Source organism: Daphnia pulicaria, chromosome 9, assembly GCF_021234035.1.
Source record: "Daphnia pulicaria isolate SC F1-1A chromosome 9, SC_F0-13Bv2, whole genome shotgun sequence".
Classification (NCBI taxonomy): domain Eukaryota; kingdom Metazoa; phylum Arthropoda; class Branchiopoda; order Diplostraca; family Daphniidae; genus Daphnia; species Daphnia pulicaria.
Window position 1 is genome coordinate 3,221,326 of NC_060921.1, and position 12,579 is coordinate 3,233,904.

Genomic DNA, 12,579 nt, shown 5'->3' on the forward strand with positions numbered 1-12,579 from the left:
AAATAGCGTTGGGGCAAAATTAAAATGGCGATATTGGTTACGGTATGGGAATAGGAAACATTTTGCATTAGATTGAATTTTAAATCATTTAAGTTCATTTTAGAATCGTTTAGAATAATGAAATTAAAATACGGGTTAGGATGGGAGGTGAATAATCTTCTGGATATTAAATATGATCGCGAATTATCTTCACAACGACACGTAAAAACTCTGTTCATCTAAATTAATTGAATCGTGTTCAATAAATATGATCTTAAAAAGTGAACACAATTGGAGTTGAGGGGGATTGAACCCCTGACTTCTCACATGCGAAGCGAGCACTCTACCACTGAGTTACAACCCCGGTGAAATATGAATCGCTGTTTTCCCATCGTACCTAAAGAGCTATGAAAAATCCGATCTTTCTATTGCCTAAAGAATAGGCATTTAAAAAAATCCAATTCCAAAATTGGAAAATTCGTGTCAAACAATTCCAGTTAGAAAGTCGGCCGACACGTTAAAGCCGCCAGTAGGAAAGGCACGAGAAGCCCCGACATTCGAAAGGCGTTAGGCAGAGTGTGCATATGGACATCAACAACCACGTAGCGCAATTAAAATGAAATCAATCTGTAATTTTCAAAAAACTTTTCCCGGCCACACCTGCCTCCTTCCACTTATTTCAAATCATTTGATTATTGCCGCTGGATTATTATAGGGCCATATGAGTCTGTTTAAAAAAATAGATAGCTACAAAGAATGTTGAATTGAACAACTTATTAACAAACGGGAAAGCAGACCTGTTGTACTTCAATCTCCCAATTTTTTTTTGCGGCCGGACAAAGTATTGAGTAATGCTGATCAAGCATCCGGTTATTAGCGGCTGAGATCCGGAAGAAGGGCAAATGCGAAGATAACCGTTTATCTAGGTCTTTATTAGGAACAAGTATTTTGCTGATAAAGTTCAATGCTAAACTGGTAAACGTTATAAACAAGCTTCAGCCGGGGGAGCCGAAAAGAACTGGAATTTTACGTACCGCTGTTCACTGTAAAAATGATATTGGAATTATTTAGGTCAGCAGTTTGAATCGCTAATACCAGACAGGAATAACAAACATATATCTTTTCTCACTTTGAAACTGAATCTTAATAAATGTCTACCAAAATTAAAAAATAGAACACTAGATAGAATGAAATGCGTTGTTACCACACAGAAGACTCCATAAGACTGCTGTACAGAAAGTAGAAAGTACATCTTTGCGAATATTCATACAAGATGAATTATGAATAAATCAGTACTCTAAAAAGGTTTTTTTTCTTGGATTGCCAGCAGCAGGAGGTCTGTTGACATATACTCCAACCTGTTTGTTGACTTATTAACTAGATCCGTTAAAAATGAAAGTTAACCCAGACAACAAGGTCAAACCTGTTGGCATTATTTCATATCCAGATCATATGTATAACACACAAAAAAAAAAACTAGGCTGTACACACGGTTCTTTTTCCCAGTCTCCGGCTGCTGGCGAACACCAGTGATTGTGTGATCCAGCCAGTGATCGAGTCCAGTCTTCTACATTCATTTTCTGGCTTCTTCCTTTTTACATTATTAAATCACAATTCATCCGTCACTACTACACTAACAATTCATCATGTGCTGCAAATTGAACCGATTCTGTTGCTGCGCCTTTACGCTCCAAACGGGCACCAAAGTCATTGCCAACGTTTACCTGGTAAAGTATTCTGAATTTTGAATCAATTGAATTATTTAATATCGCTAACATTCTCCTCAATACTTACCGCAACAGCTGGCTGAAGTCATAGCGCTCACGTATCTGAGCATTTCAGAGTTCTGCGGACTGTTTTCTTCAACAGGTAAATTCGATAATAACGTCCATTGATGATTATTAAAATAATAATTTTATTTATTTATTTATTAGACCTAGTCACTGTGATGGCCCTGGCCATTTTCAGTACGATCCTGGTTTTAATTGCCGCCAGTAAGGATAGCAACGCTTCACTCCTCATGCCCTGGCTCTTTCTGTGCGCCATTTTGATACTCGGATGGTTCGGCTATATTGGATGGATTATCATCAACACAGGTGGACATGCCGTCATCATCTTTTGCTTCATGCTGATTGGATTAGCCGGCATTGAAGTTGCTAGCGCTGCACTGGCCGCAACTATCGGAACAAGTAAGTAGACATTCGTGTTATTTCTATATAGAAATGATTTCAAATAATTATTAAGAATAATAATTCTCTATTAGTGCTTGTCATCTACAACTGGATGGTGGTCTACAGCTACTACCACCAACTGATGGAAAAGAAAGACCAGCCTTTCGAAGAAGACGCTGATTCCATTAGTTATATCAAATACCCATAGGATGTAATAAGGACTGAATAAGTGAGCGGACCACTTGAAACGAAGATAAAAGGAACCTGATAACTTAACTACAGAATTATTTATTTATAATTGCCTATGAAGATATTATTACTATTTATTTCGTGCACTGTCCGTGTAGTCAAGAGCAGCTCGATGGCGCTTTATATGAGGACCGGGTATATTTATTATTTCCAGATAGAACGCGATCAAGGAGAACACATATTTCATCACTATTTTTGGCTCGCCCGTAATGTTGTCTTAAATTATTAATAGACTTTTCAAGCTTTGTAGCTTTATTGTATTTTGATTTAAAATAAAATGAACAAATTAGTAATAGTAGTAATAGTTAATAGTGGTCTGATTGTCTGGAATCTTCCAGACCTGCCTTTATTCTCTCTCTTTTCTTCTTGACCAAAAAATGGCGTCATCACTAATCCTCAACTTCCGTTGATGTTAGGCGGCCATTTTCGTACCCTTCCCCCAAAATATTGAACAAGGTTACAAGGATCTCTGATCTCTCAGTCTTTTGTTGGTCCTCGGGCAGTGAAAACACCCTCAATTCGTGTGGTCGACAAGTTTCTTCTTCTCATCTAGAATGACAATTCAAACTCTTTCTTTGGTGATTGGGATCGTATCATTGGTAAAAAAATAACATAAGTTTGTCTTGTATTGAGGTTTTTGTAAACATTTAAACTTTTTTCAGTTGGGAAATGTTCGTGTCTTGTGTTACGAGTTGCAGATCGGAGCCGATATAGGTGGAGATATTATTGTTTCGTGTTGATTTAAGTGTACATTGGACCGAAACTGAATTCTTTTTTTTTCTCAAATTGTTCATAGGAACTTTGTTTAATTGTTCGGTCGTTATCCCGATGATTATTTCCTCGGCTCTCGTTGTAGTCGTGGCAGTGACAAATCGCTTTCCGAAGCTCCTTATACCTTGGATCGTCTTTAGCATCTTGGAGTTGTTCATTATACCTCTTGGGTGTTATTTTTTTATGGTTGCTGTCGTTCAAAAAATTCAGCCTAACACAAATGAGAAATTCTTTTTCACTACGTATGGCGTCCCTTTACTCGCAGGTAATATAACAAGCAACCGTTTGGAATCTCATTTCCAGTATTTACAAAACAATAATTTCATAAGAATTTTGCTCCTACACACAAGTTGTAAACTTGTAACGTTTTGGTCTTATCTATTTACAGCCGTCATTTTATTCCGCACCTGGTTCGTAGTTTTCAGTTACTACCATGAACTGATGTTTGGAACGAAGAAATATCCAGCACAGCCCGACGACCTGCCGTTATAATACAACTATTGATTGTTCAGTTTATCAACTGTTGCTGTCACTCGATAGAAATCATATTACCCAATACATTAGATAAAGTCGGAGCTTTGCCATCTCATTAGTTGAATCCTTAAATATTTAGACGCTCAGCGACTCGAGAAATGTCGCAAAGATTAACTTAGGAAAAGTGCTGAATAAAATTGGCGAATGTTTGGAAGCTGTAAAGGTACTCTATGTTGGATAACTTTAACTTGTTCAGCAATGTTTTTGAATGGCCATTCTTGCAAGTATCCTCTATCCTGTTTGCTCCGCCAGTATCACGGCAGAACTCATCCAGCCGACCTATATATGCGTATATATGCAGCAAATAATTTTGAAGAGTGTCCTACCTTACAATGTGTCATGAATTTTACCGGTCGTACTCGTCTTTCAAACCAGTTGGGTGTTGCTGGCATATTTATGAAGGGAACGGAGACTGCTGGTTGACGTCGTTCACGACTGTTAACAAAACTGGATCTTAGTTAATGATTGCGTACTTGAAAAACAATTGTAAAAACCTGCCGGATGTTTGCGTTACTTATATTTTGTTTGAGTTTGTTTTTTATAACAGACAATTTGAACCCGTTTAAGATTTAGTACATCAGTTAATAGAAATTCATTGTATCCGCTATTCAAAACTTTTGTAGAAAATTGCAAAAGTTTGTTCTCATCCAGGTTCGAACTGGAGACCTTCAGTGTGTTAGACTGATGTGATAACCAACTACACCATGAGAACTTATAAAACCTGTAAAACTATCTAATACCATTCAAAGAAACCCTTCTATTTTTTCGCAGAAGAAAATGTAAAAGAAATGTTCTCATCCAGGTTCGAACTGGAGACCTTCAGTGTGTTAGACTGATGTGATAACCAACTACACCATGAGAACATGTCAAATGAAAGCCATTAATATTAAGTAGTTGATGGAGCTGATTTTAGTAACCGAAATCAATACAACATTTGTGTTGGCTTTCTAAAAAAACACAGGCTGTTTTAAATGTGTACTCAAAAAACGAGATCACATGATATTTTCTATTTGAAAAAAATTCTTGAACCGGTCATCTCTACATACAAGTTTTCTTATCGCCATTTATCCAGGTTACTATTTCTATTGACTCACAATTTTCATGTTCTCATGGTGTAGTTGGTTATCACATCAGTCTAACACACTGAAGGTCTCCAGTTCGAACCTGGATGAGAACAAACCTTTTTAGTTATTATCCACAAAGAGCTACAAGGTTTGCGTTGAATAATTTCAAATACTGTCTTTTTGAATCTATAAAAATGAAACTACCATCACTACATTAAGCCTATTTAATCTAAATAATACAGAAAAATAAAAAAAAATGCAGATTTCCCAAAATTTCTCGATGAAGGATCCTGATAATCCCTAACAGAACACCCCATGTCCAATAGATGGCATGTATTTTGTTTCTTTTTCGTCAGATCGTCTGCTAGGTCTCGTGTTAGTTAGAGTTAGTGTTCAATCTTGGTCGTGCGGTTGTGTCAAGCATTAACGAATAACAAATCAAACAGCAACAGGAAAATTGAATTTATTGTCCGTCATGGCTTTCATGGCAATTCGTATCCTTTCTTCGAGAGGCCCTCTCTGCTGGAATAGTAGAGTGTCTCATTCAGCCTTTAGACTACAAAAGATTTTTGCAAGTTCGCAAGGATTTCAAAGCCATGAAGAGGCTTTTTGGGATATTGAAGGATCAGTAGTTGTTGATCCTAGCTCGAAAACTATAGAGTTTAAATATGTTCCTGAAACTAAAAAGAGCGAGCCTATTGAGGAAGACTGTGATATCATACGAGTAACCAGATTTGGACATATTAGATTAGATCAAGAAAATCAAGCAGTGGAGAAGAAAGATCCAGAAACATCAGAGGAATCAAAAGATAATTCATTTAATTTTATTGACAATCAGTTTTTCGGTGACAAGTTGTCTTCTGATACAGCTCCTCTCACCAAACAAAATAGTCTTAAAGCTAAAGCTTCAGATGTCCCAGTGGATACAAACCCTGTAGACCAACAATATTTCTATCCCTCTTCAGGTGAAACAGACAAAAGTAATCGAACATTGCCTGCCCCTTCTGCTTCTGAGCTTGAATTTAAAGAAAATCAAATTGATGATCAGTACTTTGGCAAGAAAAACACTTCAAGTCAATCACAAGCTCCTGCTGAACCTGTTGGGAAAGTATCTGCTTACAACTACTTGAGAACCCTACAAGCAAAAGAAGCTGAGAATTCCAAAAATTCTAATGAGGAATCAGCAGAAAGTGGCCAAAGCATCAAACAAATATATGAAGAAATGATTCCCAATTTGTTTAAAATGCCAAATGAGGAAATCATCCACTTGTTAAAAAAATCAGTGCTCTACAATAAAGGTAATTTAGCAAAATTAATCTATAATTTCTTATGATGTTAACTTTCTCTTTGTAGATGGAATTGTCGCTATAGACAAACCACACGGTTTAGTAACTACTGATGCTGACGGAAACGCTAAGGTTGTTCTCACTAATCTTCTGCCTGGACTTAGTCAAGCCCTGCGTGTCGAAAAACTTTACACCGTTCATCGACTCGACCGCGACACAACAGGTACTGTATTGACAACATCAAATGATCTGTCAATTTCAAACGTGTACATCTCTTTTCAGGCATACTTCTATTAGCTTCAAATCAAACAGTGGCTAATAAATTGAACAAATTGTTTCTTGATCATGAAATACAAAAAAAATACATGGTCATTACAAAAGGGATTCCTAGTCCCAGAGAAGGTATTTATTTGAAGAGGCCCTCAGTGCCAGACGTCATTAAATTAATTCGCTATTTCGTCTTGTTTCTAGGAACTATTGATATTCCCATGTGCGAGAAGAGTATAGGTGATAGGCAGCGTATGGCACTTAGACCAGTTCTGTCGCATAACCCAGATTCCTTGAAAAGCGCAAAGTATAACGCGAAAGGGAAATCTTTCAAAGCGATTACTCATTTCAGGGTATGTGAATAGGTTACGTGTAATTTCAAATGCTTTCTTTTTTCGTTATTGAAATTTTATTTCTTGGGTTCTAGGTAAAAACGACAAATGCAGGCACCGCTTTTGTAGAGTTAGAACCTGAGACTGGAATCCGGCATCAACTACGAGTTCATTTGAGCGAAGGTCTTGATTGCCCGGTATTGGGTGATCATAAATATTCACATGCCGACAAGTTCGCCCCGCAAAAGCTATCACAAGATATACTGAATCTTCTAGCGATCAAGCAGTCAAAAGCCAGAAATATTCCCATGCATCTTCATGCGGCTTTCATGGCCATTCCTGGATTTGGCCAAGAAGGACAACCCCTTTGCATAAACTCTCCGTTGCCCAGGTTTTTCCGATATACATTGAAGAAACTAAAATTGTTTAAACAGAGAACATGATGATTTAAAGTTATTGTCTTTTTTAGTTGAAATAAATGAAAATAAAAAAAACAAAACAAAAAACGGTGTCTTTGTGTTCCTTTTTTTAAATCTCGAAACTTTGCGCCATGAACTGCAACACTGGAAAGTTATGTATTTTTCTGAAAAAATATATATTTTCCCCTCTAAATATTCACAGACATTTTTTAACGAAAGATAATAAAATATGCCATCAATACTCGAGTAAAATCAAACAAGAATGCTTAAACTTAGAAGAATATCTTGAATTCTTTCTCTTTTCTCAAGTTTGATCTATTGGCAACGCCTTATTTTGGTGGGAAGGAATGGTTTACTGCAGAAGATTTTTTGGAAGTCGTGAAAAGTGGTGAAACGAGTACATGGAAAAAACTTATTCTTGTATTATACATTTGTTTATTTATTCTTATTATTTCCAAGTGAAAAAGACCATAAACGTGTAATCGTAGTCTCTCCGATATTTGACTTATAACCCGTTGGGCATTCTCGTAAGTAAACTATGTTATTTTTGACTGTTTGGAATTCAACGTGCTGACACAGATCTATATTTTCGCAATTTATCTCGCGCAGGATGCTGAGCTTTGACAAGTTATGTCAGGTTCCCGTGGTCGCAAAGTAACGTCCGGTAGGTCTGGAGATCCCAGATGGCCTAATCAGCAGCCTTATTACAATCAAAATGCTTCAATACCAGATTTAAGAAGTGGCTGGGATAACTGGAATATCCCTCCACCATCATCTGGATATGGGTGGCAACCCAATTCCAATTTACATCAGGTGTGGCCATCACCTCATTATCGTGGTGGTGGTTACTATACTGAAGATCATATCCCAAGAAGTGGAGATTTTGACCAGTTTCAACACAGATTTCCTAATTCATTTACTCCACCTAGCCACTTTTCAGAACGCAGCCTTGCTCACTTAAATCAGACACCACTAAATGAATTATCTAGTAGTGGTCACAGTGGGTTCAGAGATGGATCAAGTACCCGTGATCCTTCCTCCTCGAAACAGCCTAATTCTGCAAAAGATAAGCAAAATCCTCAGAGTGTCAGAAGTAAAACAGCTGATAAGACTTCTGCAGCTAGAAATAGAGTGCCAAGCAATCCATCAAACAATGAAATCTCTAGTGCTGCTACAACTCAGGATTCAGTTGGGGGAGTTGAGAAGCCAAATGTACCTGTGAAATCTACTAGCTTCATGCCTCCTAATAATGATTTAATGAATAAAGTAAAAGCTTCACTGAAGTCGATTAACGCAACGAAAGACCAGGCTCCCGTGAGAAGTACCTCTTCTCCAGCTGAACCCCCTGTACCATCGTCGCCCCAAAGAGTGCGCGAATCTCGTGTACCAACTACGGAACCTTCTCCCAGTGCTCGACACCCGATTAGAGTCGCTGCAGGATCTCATCGACGTACTTCTCAGTCAAGTTCGACTTCAAACTCTGGAGCAAACGGCGAAACACAAAACAATCCCCTTGAAGGTCTTGGCTTCATTCAGAATTCAAGTAATAGCGAAAATTTGGATTCAGTTAGTCAGGTAAAGTTTATTCATTTTTACTTCCATTTATTACAGTCTATTGTAGTGAATATTGAAATAAAGTTTTTTTAAAAACTGTATTTTAAATTGAACTTTTACTTTTCTTAGGCAAATAGAATTCGAAATAGTTCTGGTGGATCCTCGACACATGAGAGTGAACCGTTGACGACCATCCCCAAGGAACGGTTGAACAAGTACATCCGATCGATGGATAATCAGCAGCGCAGACAGCTAGTGGAACAACCTCGATCAATTATTTCTCAATACATGCTTAACCATCTAGTACAAGAAAATCAGACGGCCAAAGCTCGTCAGTTATCATCTCTTCGCTTTCGAGTCAGTTCGAACGAGCTCGAATCGAGAACTGAAAATACCGTCGTTTTATCAGAAGAACTTGTGGACGAGTTTAAGGAACTGTTGTCGAGAAATGATGAAGAAACGGCGAAGCAACCGGACTCTGAGGAGGAAGAAATTCAAGTTCTGGAACCACCACCCAAAGTGCCTCCGTTGTGCATAGACTTAGACTTGGACGATAAACCAGCTTCGCCAACTCCTAGTACTTCTCCAGACGCCAACAGTTCTCTTCCTGTCAAACCAACTGAAAGGGGATCTATCTCCGATCGCAATGATAATACAGCTGATTTTGTTGAACGCGAACTTGATTCTCAGCTATCTGCGGCTTCAAGACCAGCTGCTGCATTGACCCCTGATGCTGCCCGCGTTCCGGAAGCGTTGCTGACGAATCCTACTCCAGATGTTCCCCGCATTCCGGAAGCGTTGCTGCTTCCGACTCCTGTAGCTGAAGCGACCACAACGAGTCAAGTGCCTTGCCCAGTCCCTCTCTCACATAATACTTCGATTCCTACGATGACTGTGACACTACAACCGTCACCACCAAAAGAGCCCAGCACTGCCTCAACGAGTACCGTTCCGTCTATAATCACTACTGTTTCGGCAGGAAAGAAAAGTTTCTTGGAGAAAAGCAAAAGCCATAGGAAGAAGGAAAGAAGAGAAAAACAGGCAAACGAGCAAAGTACTGAAAGGGAAAAAGGGAAAGCAAAGAAACAGAAAAAGAAAGATAGGAAAAAGAGTCCAACAAAACCGAGGAAAGAAAAGACTAGATTGGAGACCGATTCGACATCAACGCAAAATGCTTCTAATAAAAAAGCAGAAGTCGTGGATTTGGACAATTCGGACAATGCGACATCGGCAGTGGATCGAGCTGGGACATCGAACCAATTTGTTGATTCGGCCGGTGGAAAAAGTGCGCTTAATTTTCTGTTGACAGATCTGCAAATCGAAGAACAGCAAGGCAAAGATCGTATTGCACTGATCGACCGTACTATTGAAGAGTTGCAGTTGGAGCGTAAAGCTCTAACGGACAAAGTTCTTGCACTTAAGCAACAACAATTCGATCTTTTACGATCTGCCATGTCATCCAGCTCTTTTGGTAATGATACTGTACCTCGCCCCTTGGAGTCTGTTCCTGCACCAGTCGAGGTATGTATCTGTTTAGAAGTCACCTTGCTTTATTTGAAATTCAATTGTATGTTTATGTTTTCTTCAGACTCCTGTTACTATGGAGTCCGCTGACCAAAAGGACGAAGAGATCCCCGAAGTCGCCAGTGAAGAAGCCTCACCCGTCCAGCCGGTTCCTCCTGCAGCCTCCACACAGTTACTCAGTCTAATGCATCAGCTGGAAGAGAATGGGGTGCAAGTAGCACTTGGTGATATGGAGGCTGTCCCCTCAGATTCCGTTACTCCGACTTCGATTGGAACTAAACGGAAGCGGATACCCAGCGATGACTCCAAACAACAGAAGAAAAAGGGCACGCCAACCAATTCTCCGTTACACAGTACTGCTGATATCCCACCTGTGGAAAAGCCTGGTCAAGTGCAAACAAACGAAGCTGTTGCCCAGCCTATGCAATTTACTCCAGCTCTTCCACAGACTTTGTCAATAAGTCAAATTAACCAGATCACTTCGACGATTTCTTCCGTTATTGCGCAATCAGTGGAAACAATCAGTTGTACGAAGAAGACGCCGACGCCCGTCATCCTTCCCAATCAGTCTAAAAAAGCCACATCTCCGTCCGAATCGTCACTTGCTGCAGAGTCTCACAATCAGTCAAAAGAGATTCCAGCAGCTAAATCTCAAAGTGTTTCTTCATCGCCTAAAGTACCGGAGCCTAAAGTACCGGATCCTAAACCTGCAGAGCCTAAAGCCGTTGAGCCTAAAGCCGTAGAGCCGAAAAAGTCAGCTACTGTTGCAGAAAAAGCAAAAGTTGTTACTCCAAAGAATGTTGTGAATGCTTCCAAAACGACAGAAAAGTCAGCGGAAGTCACTACTTCACGGCCGAATGAAAATGTGCGCACTTATTCAAAGCGGGACGAAGCAAGCAGTAAAAACACTACCCCAAAACCTTGTCCTCCAGTCAATCCTCAAGTCTCTGGAGCAGCTGGTAGATTATCGGCTCGAACAACTGAACCTAGCCAGGGGAAAGATGCCGCTGCTACTGCAACACCCTCAGTTTCAACGCAAAAATCTACCAGTTCCTCCACTACTGCCAAACAGACAACACCAGCGACTACCACAACAGCCCCTCGAACGAATTCATCTAATCCGATTCTATTGAGGTCGCACGAATCGTCGGTGAGGTGCGTGTACATCTGTGGGCCGTGCGCATTCACGGCTTCAGAAGATGGGACGGTGCACATTTACGATTTAAATACAAATGCGCTCGCCATGCGGATATTGGGTCACACCAAGCCGGTTACTTGGTTGTACGGAGTCGCATTGAACACGTCGGGTGAGGTGATGAAGTCGATCAAGTCCACTACTGACTATCTCAACCACTTGACGCTCATCACGGGCAGTGAAGACGCACACATTCGACAGTTTGCATTAGACAGTGGCTCCTTAATCCACGAAAGATTTTGTAAACATGCTTTGACGTGTGCAGTGGGCCACAAATTTATCACAAAGCTCTATGTGGGCACTACGGAAGGAACCATCTTCACTTATAATCCCAAAATCAATAGTATCCGGATAAACAAGTTTAAAGTAAGTTGGATTCGGTAAAATAAGTTACGAGTTTGAACAATTTCAAAAGCTTCTATTTTTGCAGGCGAATGGTGAAGTCATTTGTATGAAGATACTAAACGTTCGGGGAAAAAGAGCAATCATTGTGGCAGCGAGGCGAATGGACCCCGTTGTTTATGACTTGGATACGGAAGATGCTCTCTTCACATTGACCTCAAACATTCCGAGCAGTTCTTTTTACTGTATGTCAAGTACCTCGCACTTTGTGTTCTGCTGCGACGCCAACAAGAACCTCTTTAAATTCGACACAAATAGTGATAATATGTATATCACGGAAACTCGTAAGAACGTGTAGAGTTAATTTTCCGATAAAGTAATTAAAATTTTCAAATGTTTTAGTTCCCTCTGCGGCTGTGAGTTCGTCCTTTGAAGGGAACCGATATCTCATCCTTGGCTGTATGGATGGAGTTATTCGAGTAATAGATACATTGCATAAGCCGTCTCGAATTATCACTTTACCAGGGCAGGCCTTGAAGACAATCACATGTATGAAAATCGTCAATGGCAAGGTATTGTTTTGGTTTACTTATTTTTGAAAATCCTGAGGCTTGAAGTAATGAAATTTTATTTCAGATGGTTGGGGGATCACTCAACGGTGAAGTTGCTTATTGTCAGCTTCCTAATTTAGAGGCTTTGTGTAAAGTCAATGGCTAATATGAAGATATGTTCTCTGTGTGAAACTTTTCTACTTTTTAAGTAGGCTTTGAAAGAATACTACAATGATTTCGTTTCATGGTACTGATTTTGTTATAATTCCAATGACAAAAACGCAGAAATAATGATGTGAAAAATACACTGGCGTAATGCTCAGAATTCATACTCCCCGCGT

At 39.6% G+C, this 12,579-nt stretch overlaps 4 protein-coding genes, 2 long non-coding RNA genes and 4 other non-coding genes across 10 annotated transcripts in view; 5 read left to right on the forward strand and 5 right to left on the reverse strand.

The window, feature by feature from the left end:
- The window catches only part of LOC124313621, a 78,947-nt gene that overhangs the window by 34,924 nt on the left and 31,444 nt on the right, over positions 1–12,579 (reverse strand). The window lies entirely within an intron of this gene.
- LOC124313656 lies at positions 53–1,203 on the reverse strand. Its single transcript, XR_006910958.1, has 3 exons — positions 1,014–1,203; positions 777–907; positions 53–706 (listed from the first exon to the last, which is right to left on the reverse strand). It is a non-coding gene; the product is annotated as an uncharacterized LOC124313656 (long non-coding RNA).
- On the reverse strand, positions 272–343 carry Trnaa-cgc. The gene has a single exon. It is a non-coding gene; the product is annotated as a tRNA-Ala (tRNA).
- On the forward strand, positions 1,497–2,692 carry LOC124313419. The gene is made up of 4 exons (XM_046778338.1): positions 1,497–1,706; positions 1,782–1,848; positions 1,914–2,168; positions 2,243–2,692. The coding sequence occupies exons 1-4, from the start codon at positions 1,626–1,628 to the stop codon at positions 2,356–2,358; spliced, it is 519 nt and encodes a 172-aa protein (XP_046634294.1). The 5' UTR covers positions 1,497–1,625; the 3' UTR covers positions 2,359–2,692.
- Positions 2,867–3,752, forward strand: LOC124313455. The gene is made up of 4 exons (XM_046778397.1): positions 2,867–2,998; positions 3,062–3,113; positions 3,196–3,435; positions 3,559–3,752. Exons 1-4 carry the CDS (start codon positions 2,954–2,956, stop codon positions 3,660–3,662), a joined length of 441 nt encoding a protein of 146 aa, XP_046634353.1. The 5' UTR covers positions 2,867–2,953; the 3' UTR covers positions 3,663–3,752.
- On the reverse strand, positions 4,343–4,416 carry Trnav-aac. The gene has a single exon. It is a non-coding gene; the product is annotated as a tRNA-Val (tRNA).
- Trnav-aac lies at positions 4,494–4,567 on the reverse strand. The gene has a single exon. It is a non-coding gene; the product is annotated as a tRNA-Val (tRNA).
- Trnav-aac lies at positions 4,808–4,881 on the forward strand. Its single transcript has one exon. It is a non-coding gene; the product is annotated as a tRNA-Val (tRNA).
- On the forward strand, positions 5,134–7,151 carry LOC124313006 (mitochondrial RNA pseudouridine synthase Rpusd4-like). Its single transcript, XM_046777664.1, has 5 exons — positions 5,134–6,066; positions 6,122–6,277; positions 6,337–6,456; positions 6,526–6,674; positions 6,749–7,151. The coding sequence occupies exons 1-5, from the start codon at positions 5,244–5,246 to the stop codon at positions 7,094–7,096; spliced, it is 1,596 nt and encodes a 531-aa protein (XP_046633620.1). The 5' UTR covers positions 5,134–5,243; the 3' UTR covers positions 7,097–7,151.
- On the forward strand, positions 7,396–12,569 carry LOC124312808 (flocculation protein FLO11-like). Its single transcript, XM_046777278.1, has 7 exons — positions 7,396–7,599; positions 7,682–8,647; positions 8,756–10,147; positions 10,215–11,711; positions 11,776–12,031; positions 12,090–12,259; positions 12,324–12,569. Exons 2-7 carry the CDS (start codon positions 7,703–7,705, stop codon positions 12,402–12,404), a joined length of 4,341 nt encoding a protein of 1,446 aa, XP_046633234.1. The 5' UTR covers positions 7,396–7,599; positions 7,682–7,702; the 3' UTR covers positions 12,405–12,569.

Coding starts and splice junctions, on each gene's coding strand:
- LOC124313419 (XM_046778338.1), top strand. CDS start 1,626: ATGTGCTGCAAATTGAACCGATTCTGTTGCTGCGCCTTTACGCTCCAA. Junction 1,849..1,913: donor CGGACTGTTTTCTTCAACAG/GTAAATTCGATA, acceptor TTTATTTATTAG/ACCTAGTCACTGTGATGGCC. Junction 2,169..2,242: donor GGCCGCAACTATCGGAACAA/GTAAGTAGACAT, acceptor ATTCTCTATTAG/TGCTTGTCATCTACAACTGG.
- LOC124313455 (XM_046778397.1), top strand. CDS start 2,954: ATGACAATTCAAACTCTTTCTTTGGTGATTGGGATCGTATCATTG. Junction 2,999..3,061: donor TGATTGGGATCGTATCATTG/GTAAAAAAATAA, acceptor AACTTTTTTCAG/TTGGGAAATGTTCGTGTCTT. Junction 3,114..3,195: donor GCAGATCGGAGCCGATATAG/GTGGAGATATTA, acceptor AATTGTTCATAG/GAACTTTGTTTAATTGTTCG.
- LOC124313006 (XM_046777664.1), top strand. CDS start 5,244: ATGGCTTTCATGGCAATTCGTATCCTTTCTTCGAGAGGCCCTCTCTGC. Junction 6,278..6,336: donor ACTCGACCGCGACACAACAG/GTACTGTATTGA, acceptor ATCTCTTTTCAG/GCATACTTCTATTAGCTTCA. Junction 6,457..6,525: donor GATTCCTAGTCCCAGAGAAG/GTATTTATTTGA, acceptor TCTTGTTTCTAG/GAACTATTGATATTCCCATG.
- LOC124312808 (XM_046777278.1), top strand. CDS start 7,703: ATGTCAGGTTCCCGTGGTCGCAAAGTAACGTCCGGTAGGTCTGGAGAT. Junction 8,648..8,755: donor ATTTGGATTCAGTTAGTCAG/GTAAAGTTTATT, acceptor TACTTTTCTTAG/GCAAATAGAATTCGAAATAG. Junction 12,260..12,323: donor TGAAAATCGTCAATGGCAAG/GTATTGTTTTGG, acceptor ATTTTATTTCAG/ATGGTTGGGGGATCACTCAA.